Source organism: Ambystoma mexicanum, chromosome 7q, assembly GCF_040938575.1.
Source record: "Ambystoma mexicanum isolate Mex_15411 chromosome 7q, UKY_AmexF1_1, whole genome shotgun sequence".
NCBI lineage: Eukaryota > Metazoa > Chordata > Amphibia > Caudata > Ambystomatidae > Ambystoma > Ambystoma mexicanum.
The window spans coordinates 1,118,756,765-1,118,774,554 of NC_090941.1; the positions used below are offsets into that span (position 1 = coordinate 1,118,756,765).

The following is a 17,790-nucleotide window of genomic DNA, read 5'->3' on the forward strand; positions in this document are numbered from 1 at the left end:
TCCCATCCATCCCCGCAGTTCTACTTCCCTTGTGGTTGCAGCTTACGCTCCTTCAGGGTGATTAGTCTAGTCCAGAAAGAATTATTGTGGGCTACAAAACGGAACTGAGCAACGGACGCTGCGCGCAGCCTTTATAGGCAGGATGACGTCGATACGGCGGCTGTCGAGGGACATCGACTCAGAGGACGTCGACGTGCAGCTCCCTCTAGAGAAACATTTTTCCGAGGCCAGCAGAGCTGGAAGGAGATATCTAAGATGAGGAATACGTCGGAGGAACATCCCGTCGAAAGAACGTTACAAGGTAAGAAGTAACTTGTTCTTCGATGTCAAACAGCCATCTCTTAACACCAGCGGGTTCGCGTTGATGAAAAGGGCATGGTTTAACTTGCCTTTTGTACCTTTGCACTTGTGTGCCACCCCCACCCCCCTCCTCTGGTGAGAAGCCAAGTAACAATAGGCCCACGGGAGCAGGTGAGACCTCCAACCAATAGGAATAGGAAGAGGAAGGGAAGGCTAAACCACAGAAGGATCCATATAAAAGGGAGAGTATTGAAGGGCTGAGAATGAGCTCAGATGAGATCAAATGGAGAGGAAGCGGGCCAAGAGACCAGGCAAAGGAAGCACAGTGGAGCGGAGCATGGAGGAGACAGAGTTTGCAAAAGGTGAGGTAGTGGCTATGAGAGTAAGTGATTCTGGTTTGTGAGGATGCGTGCATGATGACTGAGCATTGTAAATGAGGGTTAGCAAACGATGAGGTTAAGTGAGTGAAGTAGAGAAGTCGGTATGAGAGGCTGAAGGGGGTTAATACAAGTGGGAGGGGAGTGGTGAGTTGGTGAGAGTTGTGCGATTGTCAGAGGGACAAGGGAGGAAACTTAGAGAGTCGGAGCGACAGTGGCAGAAAGAGAGAAAGCAAAGGCAAGGGTGTGAAAGGGGGTGAGTAAGTGAAATTATGCGGTTGAAAAGCACCCCATCCCATTATGAGACCCAAACTCTCTTGGGAGATATTATGATGGGTTCCACCTAGAAGAACCCCGGAGTGAGTGAGATTGAGAGGGAGTGAAGATATTCAGTGTTTCAGACAGTGGATGTTAACAAATTCTAGTTGCCAACCAAGTGGATAGGAAAGCCTGGGCTTCGAGTGGTGGGATGCCCACGGGAGACGGGAGGAAGATGCCATTTAGTATCTCCTACTGCCTCACATAACATCAAGTTTTACCATTTGAGTTTTGGAAAATAGAAAGCGTTGAACTATCTTGTGTATGGGTATTCTTAAGACCATCATTGACACTCATTAAACTCCTAAAAATAAATTGATATAGTAATGTCATATGCATTGGCAATTCTAAATAGACAGGAATTGAATGTAAGACTTTAAAAATGCAAATAAAATTAGTTGTACTTTCTAAAATTCTAGTCCTTGGCCCAAACCCCCATGGACCCAAGAAGAATCTGGGAAAAATATGCAGAGGCATTCAAGTACCTTCTAAGTCACTTTAGGCGAGTTTCAGGTAAGTTCAAAGGAATCAGTGGGACAAAGTCGGTAGGCATAGCTGCTGTTATGAGTAAAGGAAGGCAAGATTCGGTTCTACCCCACAGGTGTGTAGAAGACTGAAACTGACAGCATGGGATGCCAGACAAGACCCTCTTGAAGAGCTACAGTGACAGATTTGAGACTCAGAAGACACAGGACAAAGAAAAACACATGGTTCAGGTTGACTAAGTGAAAGTCAAAATGCACTAGAAGGGTCCTTGCACAAGCCATAGACCCTGGACCATGTGTACGCCTAAGAGCTCACAGGTAAGTAAACATGGCTTTGGAACGCCGAAACAACCCATCCGGTGAGTACAAGATCTTCTTTACTGGGCTATGCAGGTTTCAGCGACTGGAAGGACAAAACAAAACACAATCCCACAAAGGAAGCAATGGTGGAGGAGACCCAAGGCGGCCTAACCAAACGGGCGAGGCAGGTTTGGTGTCCCGATACCATTCTGGGAGACAGCAGCTTCCTGTCCCAAGGTGCATGGCTCAATCAGTAAAATGGGAAAGTGATGGTAAAAAAGACCCAGACACAGTCTCTGCTATGTAGTTCTGGTCCAGTTAACAAGGAAGGCAAGGAAGAGATTAACATGGCCCAGGAAGGGTGTGCAACAGCCAATAATCAAAACTCGAACCAAGGGTATGGGACACATGCCTAGCCAGAACGGGCAAACTTGTTCCCATAATTGCAGCAGAACCTCTTCGTGAAACAAACCCTCCCACATTTAAGTAAACCAGCATGGTTCAACAGAATTCCAAAATAAAAATCCAGCAGAACTGAATTAGGGTCAAGGTCTCTCCTAGAAAAGCTCACACCAAGACACCCAAACCAAGGTTTTTCAATTCTGCCAATCTGGCTGGCCCCAAAGACCTCCAAACACTTATGGTCCCCACACACACAGGATGTCCAATGGCATGTCTAGGGACCGGTTTGAACTATTCTAAATCACAATAGGGGTGCAGTGCTTGGCTTAGAGTAAGCCAATGTCTGCACAACGGCCATTTTAGGTCTCCCAGGTGACAGGTGATTTCCCAAGACAAAGGAATTACCCAAAAACAAAATAACTTGGAGCAGGACATAAAAAAAATGCATTTATACCGTTTTGGCTACCATTCTACTAATAGGTGAATGAGCTTGCCCCTCCTGGTGAATCCAAATCATAATTACATCTGCCTACTCCCTAAACCACTGTATAGTGATATAATCCCCTTGGGTCCAAAACAGGGTTCTTTAAAAAGCACCCCTGTTTTAGGAGCCATGTGGGTTGCCATTGGGCAATATGCTAAAGAAAGGGCTGCAGTGGCAGCGTAACTTGAGTAGACGTCTCTCTGACACAAAAAATAGTCAGATACTAAAATCTAAAAGGGAGAAATGAGAAAAGACTTCCGGGTCCCATACAAAAGGACAGCAGAACTCCCAAAAATGTGATTCTGCCCCAACATATGGTCTTGCACTCTAATCTAGGGCGGCCAAGACCACCATTGTGAGACGGATGGTAGACTGCTTACTAAAGAGCTACACACTGAGTAGGCTGCAGCTTCCGTAAGGTCTCCATGCACACCCAGTTAAATCTAAAGAAGCCTCTGGAGCTTTCCACAGACATGTTCTTCTGGAAAACCTCAGCAAGGCAGTGGCGTGGTTGCACCCCCAAGCCTTATGCAATCATTGCTCTTGAATGCCAACTCCAGATCAGATTCTTTCTTCTGGCATTTGGGCCTAGTCAACACCTTTGGCTGAAATGAGTTGCAATACAAGTATGTGTATTTTCTTCTGTCTGTTTATACTGGAATGATCCATGTCATCCTCCCAAACTTGTTTGTGCTTTGTAATTGCCCGGATTATGGAGGAAAGGGGAAGGGAGGTAAATGTGAGGGAATGTTATTCATCATAGTCTGTTAGGGAGAATTTTCTTTTCAGTGCATCATTCCTCTCACCTTGGATTCCCCCAGCTCTTTTGCTGGACTTTAGGACTTATAATTTTTTATCCTGGAGTGAGTGAGACCTTTTTCTCACCATCGTGTATTTTTTTATCTGATTTGGATTGTGTGTTTCCTTTGTTTTTGGGAGTCTGACAAACTCCATAGGCATCTACATTTTGTATGGTGACACACAGCTCCTTCAGTGCAGTGTTACAGGGAAATCCTTTAGATTTCTCTTAAGGTTTAAATACCTTTTCTTGGGTGAACTACAGTTCGCAAGAATAGTAAAGTGAAATTGACTGTACTTCTCTTTTCTCTTTGTAGATCCAGCACACCCCGTTTTATGTGGAGTGCTGTGGGCTTGCTTTAGCCACTTTTCCTATTTACTCATGTAACTTTTGTTATGTTACCCTCACTATTTTAAATGGCTGGTGGCAGTGGTTTAATTTTCCTACCATTGTGCTTTGCTACCGCAGGCCGAATCCTCCGTTGCAGTATAGCACCCATGGGTGACCATTGTCAAAATGGCCATGGTCGTCTTTTTTCGCCATTTGTTTGTGAGGTCTTTCTTGGGTTTTACTCTGAACACCAAACCAGGTTTAACCCCTTTGTTCGTTTTGCCTTTGGCAGACTTCAGTGCTAAAACCTGCCTCTGGTTCCAGTGTGTATGGCATGGCAGGAATTGAGAGAGGTGCACGAAACTTCCCTGTCCTTTGTCTCCAGGGCAACCCAAATGCACCCAGTCCTGATTGGCTGGCTGCTGTCCTTGTAGGATAGCCAGCCTGCTGTGTGAGTGACAGCTAGGCTGTGCATGAATGGGAGAAACCTGCATAAAAGGCGAGGCTTCTTGTATTGAAGACAGTCGACCACTGGGAAGAACAACCCGACGAAGAAACCATGACAGACGCCTGCTGCATCCTCCTGGACCTTTGAGTCGCCTGGTGAAGCCCTGCTGCTATGCTGAAACTCCTTTTTCTGCTCGGCAAGAGAAGCTCCAGAAAGGACCACTTCTTCCCTTGGGTTACTGGGACCAACTAACCCCGAGACGAACTTGGCTGAAAGACTTTCCCTAACTGGCTATACTTCTTTGCTGCTGCTGGAACCGAGTGCCAGGGATTGAAAAATCTGTAGTCTAGTGCAACGTGTATAAGCCAGCCAAAAGCTCCAGGAGTCTCCTGAGGAACCTCCTGAAGCAGGACAACCCAAGCTCGAGTCACCTCACCAGAGTACTGGATTTAAGGAGGGAAGGAAGCCCAACCGGTGTCCCAAGATGCGCAGTGGTGCTGTTTACCGCGTGCTGAAACCATGAAGTGCCGCTGAATTAAAAAGGGCCCGTAGCTGCTGCCGATCTCTGAACTGCTGTGCAGGAGTTCTCCAGACGGCCTCCCTCCTGTCCCCACGACTGAGGCCCAGGAACACAGGATCTGCAACACTGCAATCAAGACAGAAGCCAGCTAGATCCTCTTGTAACCTAAGGTACTGTTCTGACTAAAGGTACTTACCTCTCTGCCTGTAGCTTGCTTTTCTCAGTTGAGACTTGCAGTAGCTGCTTTTCTAGAGTAGATGTCAGCTCTAACTTTCACAATCTAAGATGTACCTCAGCTCCATAGACTTTGCTCCAATTGACTTTGGCTGTCCTGGCTCCCTGCAGATTCTTCTGGTCCATTGACTTCGATTATTACTGTCCCTCGTAGGTGATAAATTGTTTTTTTTAACTAATATTACTGGGAAAGGTTTTTATCTAGACTTCATTGGGAGATTTAAAAGTGTTCACATGCTTTGAGCAACCTGTTTAACCCTTTTCCTTCCTTTTTAACCTTTCCTTTCTAGCAAACTCAGAATTTTGCAAATTGCAAAAATTATATATAAATGCCATTACTGTCCTATAAATGCCATTACTGTTCTAGTTAGTGAAGTCACTTCAGGGTGTAAGAAGTATGTATGAAGCATCTCTAAAGAGTATCTAATTGCTTTGCCATGATTCTGAGAAAGTATTTTGAAGTGTATTTTAATTGTTGCACATTGCCATTTTTAAAGAATGCTCATTTAAAACGGTTAAATTATTAGTGTACTAGAAAATCTTGTGTAAGTGTTATTTGGATACTTGTATTGGTGAATGTCAATGCTACAGCTCACATTTATCCCTCTTGAGATAGGTCTGGCTGCTCAGTCACACTACCAACTTGTGTAGTACAGATCTATCCCAATAGGTGGGTTACCTAAAACCAAGCAGACAAGGGTTGTGTAGTCTCCACCAGGGTTACTACATAAATTCTTGCCTAACATTCTAATGTACTCTTAGTCCACAGTCTCCCCTTTACTCCAAACGACCCACCCTCCACCCCCCTTGCAGTAACTAGCATGGCACCTTGCTTATTTACCAAAAATGAAAAGTGCTTTGCAAGGAACACTGTACAAATGGGATACTGATGACTGGAAAACCTCCATTTATGGGTGTGTGCCATAGTGTTGACTTAATAGTTAAGACTTTAAACTACATGGCGCATGGCGAGAATGCGCAGAGCAGATTGAGTCAGCTTTGAATCTTCACTGATGGCAGCATTTTCATATATAGGCTGATATGCAATCAGATGGTGGTGGTGCTGGGTATCATTGTGTGGGAGAGGTAGTAATGGCACTAATAGACGCTGGGGCTCTCATGTGTACTCTCTTAACATCTCACCCATTGACGCTCTACCCACCTGCAGTCACTTCATTATGCCATCCAGCAATATTGTCTAGTTAAGCCTGAAGTTGCTCACTCGCACAAGCATCTCATCCATAAGAGCCATACACACCTGCACTATACTGACTTCTCACCAATAAAAGCCATGCACACCTGCAGACTGCCTCAAACCAATATGCCATCAGTTAAGTCTTGCAGAGACCGTTTCACAAAAGTGGAGCCCTGCAAATATGCATGCACTGTTATCCCACCATCTCAAACCAAAGAGGCCTCGTCATCCTCAGACGTAGGCTCATGGAAAATCCATCTACCAATAGAATCCATGCAGAACTAGCTTAACACCCACTTGCAGTCAATATAAACCTTTGGTCATTACCTCATCCAAACACCTCTTCCATAGGACCCATGCACCCCTGGGCTCTGCCTGATTTTAGCATCTCACCAATAAATGCCTTGCACGCCTCCAAACACTGCCTCACATCAACATGCCATATGTTGAAGCCTGCAGCCACTGCTTCCTACCAATGTCTCATTGTTCAAGCCCTGCACTGCTGGAGCTTTTGCACCCAAATTAAAATAATTGAAGCCATGAAGACTCTTATTTGCGCCAACAAGAAGCTTTGTTGTTGCCTTACACCAAACTTCCATTTATAGGATCCATACACTCATGCACACACTGGCCAACACAAATATCGGGTTAATAAAAGCCTTAAACAGCTCTAGACACGGTATTGCAGCAAAATACGCTCTGTATAAACGTGTGCAACACTTCATCCTACCAAAATCTGATCAGTTCAGCCCTGCACTGCTTTACATTGCGTGCATGCAATTGTAACTTTCACATATCTGTGAACTGCCCTGCATAGCCTTCTACGAAAGCCCAGGTGTAACATTTTGTTTTATGAGTTGTCTGGAAAGGCCAGGTGTACCATTTTATCTTATGAGTTGTCTGGAATGACTCCAGACGATCACAAGTCAACCTTTGTAACTTCCTGCCTCATACCATTAACATGCCCACTTTCTGTATTAGAACAGTTCTGACTTTCTGGAGGTCAAATTATTTTGAGAACCAACGTTGCTGCTTGGATGTTGCTTTTTCAGTTTGTGCATTAATCTTGTCCAGTGCCTTTATTCTCCCACAGCCTTCTCTTGCCCCTGTCACATTATAGTCTGATTTCATTGTCTTACAATTGAAGGACTCCCAGAGAAGCAAAATGTCACTGGAGATCTTGTGAATACATCTGCCTGTCTCCTGGGGAACCGTAATTGCAGACACCCCATCCATCTGCTGAGAGGCAGACTTTGGCAATGCTCTGACCTGCATCTCTCCTTTTTTACAGTTGAGTTTCCTGCTCCAAAGAACGAGATGGTTCAGCGTTTCCAAGTCTTTTACATGGGAAATATTGCTGTCAGCAAGCCTGTAGGTAAGAAAGAAAGAAATTCAATTGCGTTTGCCCGTGAATTGTGTATGTTCTGCTCACTTCTTGTTTTAGGTACTAATCTCCCTGCTGTCAGCTTTGTGTGTATGCCACTTTAGATTAATATTAAAAAATGCATCAGTTGCCAAAACCCGTTCCCTTGCTATATGCACCACCATCCATTTGCTTGCAGCATGTTTTGCAGGTTTATGGCTCCAAGCAGTCTAAAGAAAATGTATTTTAGAAAAAGTCAGGGGATCACATTGGTAATGGAGAGCAGGCCCTGAGCAAAAGTATCCCTCTCAGAAAAGCCTCCACTTAATGGTTGATGGACATTGCCTTAGTTACCAGGGCATTCAACTTTATGTCCAAGACAGACACCCCAACTTGCAGGGTCTTAAATTTGCAAATTAGAATTACAAAGAAATAAAATGGGAAATGGAAGTTTGGGGAAAAGCCTATACTGACGGTTGAAGTTTTAATTACAACTTGAACATTTGCAACTAATAATAAGATACCTTAAGCTATTTCCCCAGCATTTGGTCTTTCATAACATTCTTAATTGTCTTGATAAAACCAAGCCAAGAACAGATGTACAGCGATTTTCCATTGACTTGAGACATTCATTTGACAAATGCCAAGATCCATCGCCCTGTTTCTCAATTAGCATCACTTTTGGATAATCCTCGTCAACAAAGTGGGAATCCTGAGTATAACATAAATCAGTGTAAATATTTTAAAAAACAGTCTTAGTAGCCGAGCCCCCCTGCAGTGGTGGTCCCCTTTAGATTCTTTGCTGCATGTCATGTAAGAGGGAACTCTAGACCCTTATTTCTTTAATTTGGCATTCACAATGTTATTTCTGTATTTGGATCATCAGTGAAATACAAATCAGATAGTTCTAAATGGGATCATATTTTGTAGGTTGCTGGTCAGTTTCAGCTTTGTTAGAATGTGTTTTCTTTTTGCAACATTCTCTCTCGACTTCAGTGGGACTCCCAGCATATCCGTTCTCTGATTTGGACCCCATCTGGCTTTTTGGTGTGTGATGCCATTTTACGCTTGCTTACTTCATTCATTGGGTTGTCTATGCACTGTTGAGACCCTAAAGCTCTCAGTGCAAAGTGGTCCCATTCCTACGTTGCAGCAGTACTACCTCTCTTAAGGAGAGTCCTGCTGGGAAACCGCCTCCCCTTTCCTTTTCTAACTCGTATGCTGATGCCCCCTAAACAGGCTATTTGTAGTGTTGCCTTTTTTTGAGGGATTAATGGTGCACTACCACCAGGGCTCCAGATAGGGCAAGTACCAGGCCTTTTTGCAAATACGCCTGCTTTATTATTTTCCTGGCTACATTTACACACAGGTTTAGAGCAGAGGGCAGTGCAAAGGTCAGGTTACTTGACAGAAACCAGAAGGCTGCTTGTGATTTTTATCTACATGGATGTTATTGCAAGCCACCTCTGAAACAGAATGTATTTCTCTGAAGCCTTTCAAAAAATAAACTGCACACTGATGAAAAGAAATGGTTTCTTTCCATTCAGCTTCAGAAGCACTGTGCATGTTTTCCTAGAATTTTAGGATTGTTCAATCAATAAGATGAAAACTAAGCTGCAATTGAAAATTCTTTTTTTTTTTTTTTTTTTATATATATATATAAACAAGTTGTGCTTTTTTTCCAGTGAAAGCAAACCGGTATTGCACAATAGTTTTTTTCAGAGTTCCAGTGCTGTGTGCATAATCATGCAGAGGCAGATCATTTTTAAACTTCTAATTTAATTTACAGTCTAATTATAAAAACAGTGTGTAAAATGATGACTATGCACAGTCTAGTTTACATCCATTCAACCTTGCAGTCAATGGGGTACATTACTATAAATGGTCAGTGGCAGCAGAGTCTTTGCTCAAGGGTGAGTAATTGTCATTACACTGATCACAGGTGTTCTAGCCTCTCAAACCTTCAAGACTACAAATAAAACATCCAAAACCTGGCTCAAGAAAGTGCAAGCGCTGTTCAAAAACAAACAAATGAAAGTTACATTGGTAATTGAAATAGAAACTCAGCAAAACCTGTCCCTAAAATAATCGATAGGTATTTAACTTTATATAGTGCTTCATAAATGGTTCGTCATACATCTAGGTACTGTGATGATTATACCTCAGTCGATACTCAGTTAACCAACCTCTGAAGGATGTTAGCCAATAAGATAGCTCAACCGGTTGAGCACTCGTTGCTGCAATCTCTGCGTGATCTGTGGGTTGCAGGTTTGATTCGAATCCCGGCAAGTCCAACTCAGACTTTCATCCTTTCGAGGTCGATAAAGGAGTACCGACTTTGGTTTGGTGGTAATTGTGATAAATATGTTCTATGTACAGCGCTTTGCCAAAAGAGCTATATAAATAACCATTTGACCACTAGATTAGATATAAAATGTTGCATGAAGTCCTTGCCTCTCTGCACTGTTGTATCATAACATTAGCATACCATTAGGTAGTAATAGCTACAGGAAATTAGAACTTTCATTAAACATCAAAAGACAATTCTGCTATCGAATCTCAAAACACACAATACAAATTCATGTATGCTTTACTATAGAATTGGCTAGGTTTTTGTGATTTCAACATTTTAAATATATACAGGAAAGATCAAATGGCCAGAAATCATGAAAGGTGTATTCAAAGGGATTGTGTCCTCTGACGTATTCCTTATCTTGATAGATCACTTCCAGCTTGCTGTCCTCGGAAAACATTTTCAGTAGAGGGCGCTGCGCGTCAACGTCCCTCGAGTCGGTGTCCCTCGACAGCCTCCATATCGGCGCCAACATCATCATGCGTATAAATAGACTTGCGCAGCGTCCGTTGCTCAGTTTCGTTTTTCCGCGCTTTGTGGGCCTCAGAATCGTGTTGCTCAGTTCGTTAGTCAAAGTATATTACTTATTCCTCGAGTATATTTTACTCGTTTCGATGGCTTCCTCATCTGAACCGTCGACACCACAGTCCGGCTTCAAAAAGTGTCGAGATAGTGGAAAGAAAATGTCGTTGACGGATCCTCACAGGATCTGTTTGTGGTGCCTGGGATCGGAGCACCATTGTTCCGAATGCGAGGACTGCATGTCCATGACGCCGAAAGCCTTGAAGGGCGTAAGGGGAAGCTCGAAAGAGGTAAGACTCTTAAAAAAAACTTCTACTCCTTCGAAAGTTTCCTCGGCAGAGTCGAGACATTAGTCTCCTCGCCGCCACGGTAAACATTCTCGTTCGAGGTCTCGAAGCAGATCCTATCACTCTTTGAGATCCAAACATTCGAAAATGAGGCGTCGGAGATCTCCCTCTTCTTCGTCGTCTTCTGTTTCCCCAGAAAGGGTCACCTGCCCCACAAAACATAGCTCTCCAGCCAAGTGGGAGGAATTCCGTAAAAAGATGCTTAGCGTCTTCGAGAAAGCGGCCTCGACCCCCTCGGAGACGGCTAAAAGTGATACCCTGGGTGAAAGACCCAAAAAGTCGAAACGCCGCAAGTCATTGCACCCGGCGAAAGAAACTACTCGAGAGCGTCCCGAACCCTCGAGAAAAGGCAGTAAGACTGCATCACCAACGTCTTCGTCGAAGGCCCCTTCGACTCATAACTCTGCGTCATCAACGCCATTATCGAAGGGCCCATCGACACATAGATTGGTCGAATCGACACCGATGTCGACGCCGATAAAGGAGAAACCTACGACTATCACTACCTCGCCGTCAATAGTCATACCGAGGGCTCCTATCATGACCTCGAGAATGTCATCGATAACCTCAACGACTCAGAGTAGGATTCAGATCCTCTCGAGTTCTTAGAGGTCGCTTCACACCTTTTTGATGCCCTTTTCGGTTTCTTCGAAGCCTTTGACTTCCGCGTCGACAACGTCGACGTTTTCTCAACCGGTTACCACAAGCTTAGCCCCTTCTGCTTTAGAAATGGGTTTTAAGCCTTTTCCAAGGTCAGATTATTTCAATGCCTTGTCCTCCATTTATGAAGAAGGTGAGGATTCTGATCAGGAAAGACCTTTTGGGTTGCAGAGAACTACAACACCTGTACCAGAGGAATTTATCTCTGAAGAAAATAGGTTGAAGGACCTGCAAGATTCCTTGCATGATGCATGTGGGTTGGATACTTCCCCAGAAGTAGAATTTGCAAAACCAGACCTAGGGGAACATGCTGAGACCCCTTATAGAACTTAATAATGGCCAGAATAATAGAATTCATGGATTGGTCTACACCTTTACCTACTTTTCAACAAGATGATTTACAGACATCTTGATTAAAGGCCCACAGGAAGATCCTGTGGTTCCATTCCATACTGCATTGCAGGGGAAAATATCGACCAACTGGGAAACTCCTGAGGTTATCCCGGCAGTTAACAAGAAACTATCTGCCAAATATAGGGTATCTGCTTCTGACCCTGAATATTTGTCAAAACATCCAACTCCAGAGAGTCTGGTTGTTCAAGCAGCAACTTCATCGAACAGTAGATCTGCATACCCTACTGTTCCACAAGACAGGGATGATAAGAGATTTGACGCTATGTCAAAAAAGGTCTTTTCTGCGTGTAGCATGGCACTTTAATCCATTAATGCTACTTGTACGCTCGCAAGATTCAGCCATACACTTTGGGGGTGTGCTTCATCAGCGGCTGACTGCCTCCCGGAAGGAGAAGAAAGGGAAGCTTTTCTGAACATCATTAAAGATGGTAAAGACGCAATGTGCGAATCCCTTCAAACTGGCATTGATTCTGCCGACAGTATCAGCAGGGCCATGGAGGCAAGTACTACAATTTGCAGATTTGGATGGTTGTTAAAGTCTGGTTTTGCTCCAGATGTACAGGCCAGGCTTTTGAATATGTCCTTTGACGGCTCTTCTTTATTTGGTAAAAAGGCTGATGACCGTCTAGAAAAGTTACAAACATCTAAGGCAGCAGCAAAATCCCTTGGAGCTGCAATCCGTCAAACTCCCTATCGCCCCTCAGGAACCTCCTTGGAGAGGTAGGTCCTTTCGTTTCTATTCCGCATTCGGAAGAGGCAGGGGACAGCCGGCTCAAAGAGGCAAAAAGAAATTTACCCAAGGTGGACGGGTTAAAAGTACAAAAGCCGCAGCAGCAGATGCCTCTTTACCCTCGGCATCTGCATCAGCCGCTTCTAAACCGCTCCGAGGACTTTCCTCACAAAACACCAGTAGGGGGCAGGTTAACTCAACATCTGACGGAATGGCAGGCTATTAAGTCAGATGCTTGGGCATTGGAGACAGTTGCCCAAGGTTACTGCATGCCTTTTCTACGCACCCCTCAGAGTCATCCACCAGGGAACAACTCTTTGAAGTTTCTAGACTCGCTCCTTTTACAGGAGATTCTAGACCTGCTGGAGAAAGGTGCCATAGAACTGGTACCTGTAGCGAAGAGGAACAAGGGTTGGTATTCCCCCAACTTCTTGATACCTAAGAAGGACGGGGGACTGAGACCCATATTGGACTTAAGAGAATTGAACAAATTCCTCAGGAAGGACAAGTTCAAGATGGTAAAACTATCTCGGATCCTTCAGGCCCTCCAGCTTCAGGACTGGCTGGTATCTCTAGACCTTCAGGATGCTTATTTCCATGTGCCAATCCATCTCAAACACAGGAAATACCTGAGGTTCGCAATTGGCAACTCTATCAATTTCGAGTACTGCTATTTGGGCTGACCTCTGCCCCGAGGGTCTTCATCAAGCTAATGTCGGTAGTGGCTGCAAGTCTAAGGAGGGAAGGGATCCACGTCTACCCCTACCTAGACGATTGGTTGATCAGAGCAGTATCTTCGGAAGAAGCTCGGGTCCAACTAGATTATGTCTGCCACTTCCTTCACAAACTGGGCTTCTCCCTCAATTTAAAGAAGTCACAGATGATACCATCACAGAGACTCCAGTTCATTGGAGCGGTCCTGGACACTTCCCTGGGGAAAGCCTCGCCACCAGAGGTGAGGGCTCAAGATATTCTGCAGATGGTCACCAAGTTTCAAAATTCCCCACGTCTCCCAGCCTTCGACTTTTTGAGGTTGCTAGTCCTCATGGCATTCTGCATCTTCCTTGTGCCAGAGGCTCGCCTGAGAATGAGATCTCTCCAGTGGGCATAAAGAACTCAGTGGTCGCAATTCTCAGGGAGAATGACAGATCTCCTTCAGGTTCCGGACAAGGTGGCTCGAGACCTTCAGTGGTGGGCCTGTCAGGAGAACGTTCTGAAAGGAAAACTGTTTTGGCAACCATGGCCGGAGATAACAGTAGTCACAGATGCCTCACTCACGGGGTGGGGCGCCCATGCCAACGACTTGACCATCAGCAGGCGTTGGTCTCCATCGGAGTCCAGACTACATATCAACCTGTTAGAGCTGAGAGCAATCAGACTAACGCTGAAGGCTTTTCTGCCATCTGTACAAGGGAAAAATGTCCTGATAATGACGGACAACATAGTGGCCATGCACTACCTCAACAAAAGAGGAGGTGTAGGATCACTGCCACTGTGCAGAGAGGCCATGTAGCTCTGGTTTTGGGCAATCCAAGAAGGAATCTCTCTATCGGCAGTTCACTTAGCCAGAAAGAAGAACTTGACAGCGGGTGCTCTGAGCAGGCAGAGCACAGTCTCTCACGAGTGGGAGATAGCTCAGGAAGTCCTTCAAGAGATCATCGCCCTTTGGGGAACCCCTCAAGTGGATCTGTTCGCCACCAGTATCAACAGGAAGTGCAATCAATTTTGTTCAAGGGAATTTCCCCCGAGAGGAGCTCTAGGGGACGCGTTCGTAGTGGACTGGGAGTTTCCACTTCTGTGCGCATTTCCTCCAGTCCCTGCCATTCCTCAGATGATCAGGAGGTTGAGACGATTCTGGAAGACTATGATCCTAATTGCCCCAGACTGGGCCAGGAGAACGTGGTACCCGGACCTTCTGGACATGTCCATCTACCCTCCAAATCGTCTTCCGCACAGGGATGATCTTCTCTCACAGAAGTGAAGTCAGGTTCTCCATCCAGACATCAGAACCCTCAACCTTGGTTTCTGAAAGGTTGAGATACAAAGATTGGGAACTCCCAGATGACGTCATGGAGGTGTTTCTTTCAGCCAGAAGGCCAGCAACAAAGACTGTATACCACTGCCGTTGGAACAAATTCTGCAGCTGGTGTAGAGAAAAGAATATTGACCCCTTTTCATGTGGTACACCAACAGTGCTATCCTTTCTACTCTATTTGGCTAATTCAGGTCTTCAAGTTGGTATAATCAAGGGCTACCTTGCAGCGCTATCGATCTTCAAGCGCACTGCAGAGGAGCCATCATATTTCAAATTACCATTAGTAATACAATTTCTGAAGGGATTAACTAATGTCTATCCCCCGAGACCGTTCCAAGTTCCCTTATGGGACTTAAATTTAGTCTTGAATTTCTTAATGGGTACTCTTTTCGAACCACTCCACTCTTGTTCGTTAAGATTTCTCACCCTTAAAACTGTCTTATTAGTGGCTTTGACATCTGCCAGGAGGGTGAGCGAATTAGAAGCCCTATCTTGCAAACCTCCTCATACAATTTTTCACAAGGACAAAGTTGTCCTGCAAGTGAAGCATAATGTCCTCCCAAAGGTGGTTTCTGAATTCCACATCACTCCGAAAATAACCTTACCCTCATTCTATCCTCCTCCCCATCCAGGAAGAGAGGCTACATAGGCTGGATCCAAGACAAGCCTTGAGTTTTTATATCAGCAGACTGGCTAGGATCAGGCAAGCATACCAACTGTTCATAGGTTACACAGGGCACAAATTAGGATTGCCAATCACAAAACAGACCATCTCCAGATGGATTATTTTAGCTATTCTAGAATGTTACAAATTGGCAGGGAAAGAGCCCCCTCAAAATCTTAGGGCTCATTCAACCAGGGGTATCGCAGCCTCTTCGGCCCTCCAGAGAGGGGTACCGATTTCAGACATATGTGCGGCTGCCACATGGTCGTCCGCACATACCTTTACAAAATTCTACAATCTGGATTCCTCCTCTAGTCAAGAGACTAGATTTGGCAAAGCTGTGTTACACTCTGTTAGCTCTTAAAAGGGAATATGGCAATTTTACTCCCACCTCCGTTTACACACCACTGCTATGGGAGTCTATCAAGATAAGGAATACGTCGGAGGACACAATCCCTTCGAAGAACAAGTTACTTCTTACCTGGGATGTTCCTCCGACGTATTCCTTATCGCCCCTCCCATCCATCCCGTCAGTAAAACTTCCCTTGTGGTTGCAGCTTACGCTCCTTCAAGGTCAATAACCAATTCATGAACAGATAATTCCAAGCTACAAAACGGAACTGAGCAACGGACGCTGCGCAAGTCTATTTATACGCATGATGACGTCGGCGCCGATACGGAGGCTGTCGAGGGACACCGACTCGAGGGACGTCGATGCGCAGCGCCCTCTACTGAAAAATGTTTCCGAAGCCAGCAAGCTGAAAGTGATCTATCAAGTTAAGGAATATGTCGGAGGAACATCCCATCGAAAGAACGTTACCAGGTAAGAAGTAACTTGTTCTTCTGTCACAATGCAGAAAGCTGCTGCATAGTAATGATTTCCATACAGTTTGTTCACACGTCTGCTGGATGTTGCATACATTTTACTCTCTTGCGAAGGAGAGAAGTCATTTTTACTCTCTTAAAATCACATTTACTCTCAAAGTTTAAAAATAGAGAGTAAAATGCTCCCACCTCAAAATCTTATCTGGAGCACTGACTACAACACTTCATTATTTTATTTTGGCACTACACAAAATACATTCTCCAGCATGGGGTCTGGCATGGATTCACATGCTCATGAATATTCCCCGTCGTCAGGCTGGGAATCCTCGGTAAAGAAAAAATCAGTATCAGTTTAGTTTCTGATCTGTCTTTCGTAGTAGTAACCAATCACTGATCTCTGCGTCATACTGACCACAGCCAATGACTGCCCTCTACCCAAGCCCCGCCTCTGGCAACCATCTTCAGATTTTTACCGCACGTTCAAGTGTTGGGATCCTCGTGCTATTGCTCTCGAGCGTTAGTGCTATGTTTTCACGTTTTTTCTCAAAAAAATTCTCTTTTTCGGTCAAAAGAGCCTCAAGCTCCACCGTTTATTCATCGGATCAACGGGGACCCATGTCGGATTCGTCTACGCCCCTCAAGGGTGAAGATTTCGTCTAGCCACGCTTTTGGAGGACTCCAGAAGTTTCTCAGTCCCATCTCGGACATGGCCCAGGAGAAGGGAAGCTCGACGCCCGGAAAGCTGTTCAAGGTCTGCCCTGGATGCCATCTTCAGAATGTCTTTAAGGAGGACGAACACTCCTTGTCTTTACTGCCTACATGAGGACAAGACGCACGTGGAGAAGGACTGTGCGTTTTGCGGCAATATGTCGGAGCGGACCATGAAGGACCGCCATCAACGTCTCGCCAACTGGCTGGAAGGGAAGAGCCCGTCAGGCGAGAAGAAGAAGTCCGAGCGGTCTTCTAAGACCTTTGAGGATGCCCCGGCGACGGGGGTCCAACACAAGGCCAAGCACCGCGAGTCCGCTGGCACCGGGAGCGCCGAACGGTCGGGCTCTACGGGCGCCAGGCAGGGCGCATCCTTCCCGGCGCCATCAACCACGAGCCAACGCTCTGGTTCGGGTAAGAGGAAGGCCGAGCACCCGGCGAAGCTCCTGGAGAGACCCCGGTCGAGCTGGAAGGCCCCATCGGAGGGGGAGCGAGGCAGTGACCCTCCCCCCAAGGAGAAGGCGGTGAGCGCACCTAAGGTGGTGAAAGCCTTAATCCATCCGGCCAAGGCCTCTATCGAGACAGTCGCAGCGGCCCTGGCTCAGCCTGTGGAGGCTACACCAGTGGTGGCGACCTCGGGGCTCAGAGTCTCCCTGCCACCGCGGAGGGAGTCCTCTTTTATGCCCATCGACAGGACCCCCGTGAAACCGACAGAGAAGAAAAAGGGGGGGGCAGGAGGTCGTCGTGGATTCGGCATCAACCTCTGAGGAAGAGCTGATCGAAGTCTTAAGCCACAGCGTTGGCGTGGAAGAAGACTAGCCCGTCGGGAGGGACCCCGACGTAGGAGACGACGATAACGTCGAGGGTGCCGACAGGGCTCCTGACCGCCCGTCGGACTCCCCTCAACCAGTGCCGCAAGACATCTCGGCGGCCATTTTGTTGGCTATACAGTCCTTATGCTCAGAGATAAGGATGAG

At 45.7% G+C, this 17,790-nt stretch overlaps 1 protein-coding gene across 5 annotated transcripts in view; it reads left to right on the top strand.

The window, feature by feature from the left end:
* Nucleotides 1–17,790, top strand: part of APBB1 (amyloid beta precursor protein binding family B member 1) — a 1,513,529-nt gene that overhangs the window by 1,301,435 nt on the left and 194,304 nt on the right. For all 5 annotated transcript variants that reach the window (XM_069640532.1, XM_069640534.1, XM_069640533.1 and 2 more), the window contains one exon: nt 7,484–7,567. In XM_069640532.1, the coding sequence (XP_069496633.1) occupies nt 7,484–7,567 (84 nt within the window). The remainder of the gene's footprint in view (nt 1–7,483; nt 7,568–17,790) is intronic.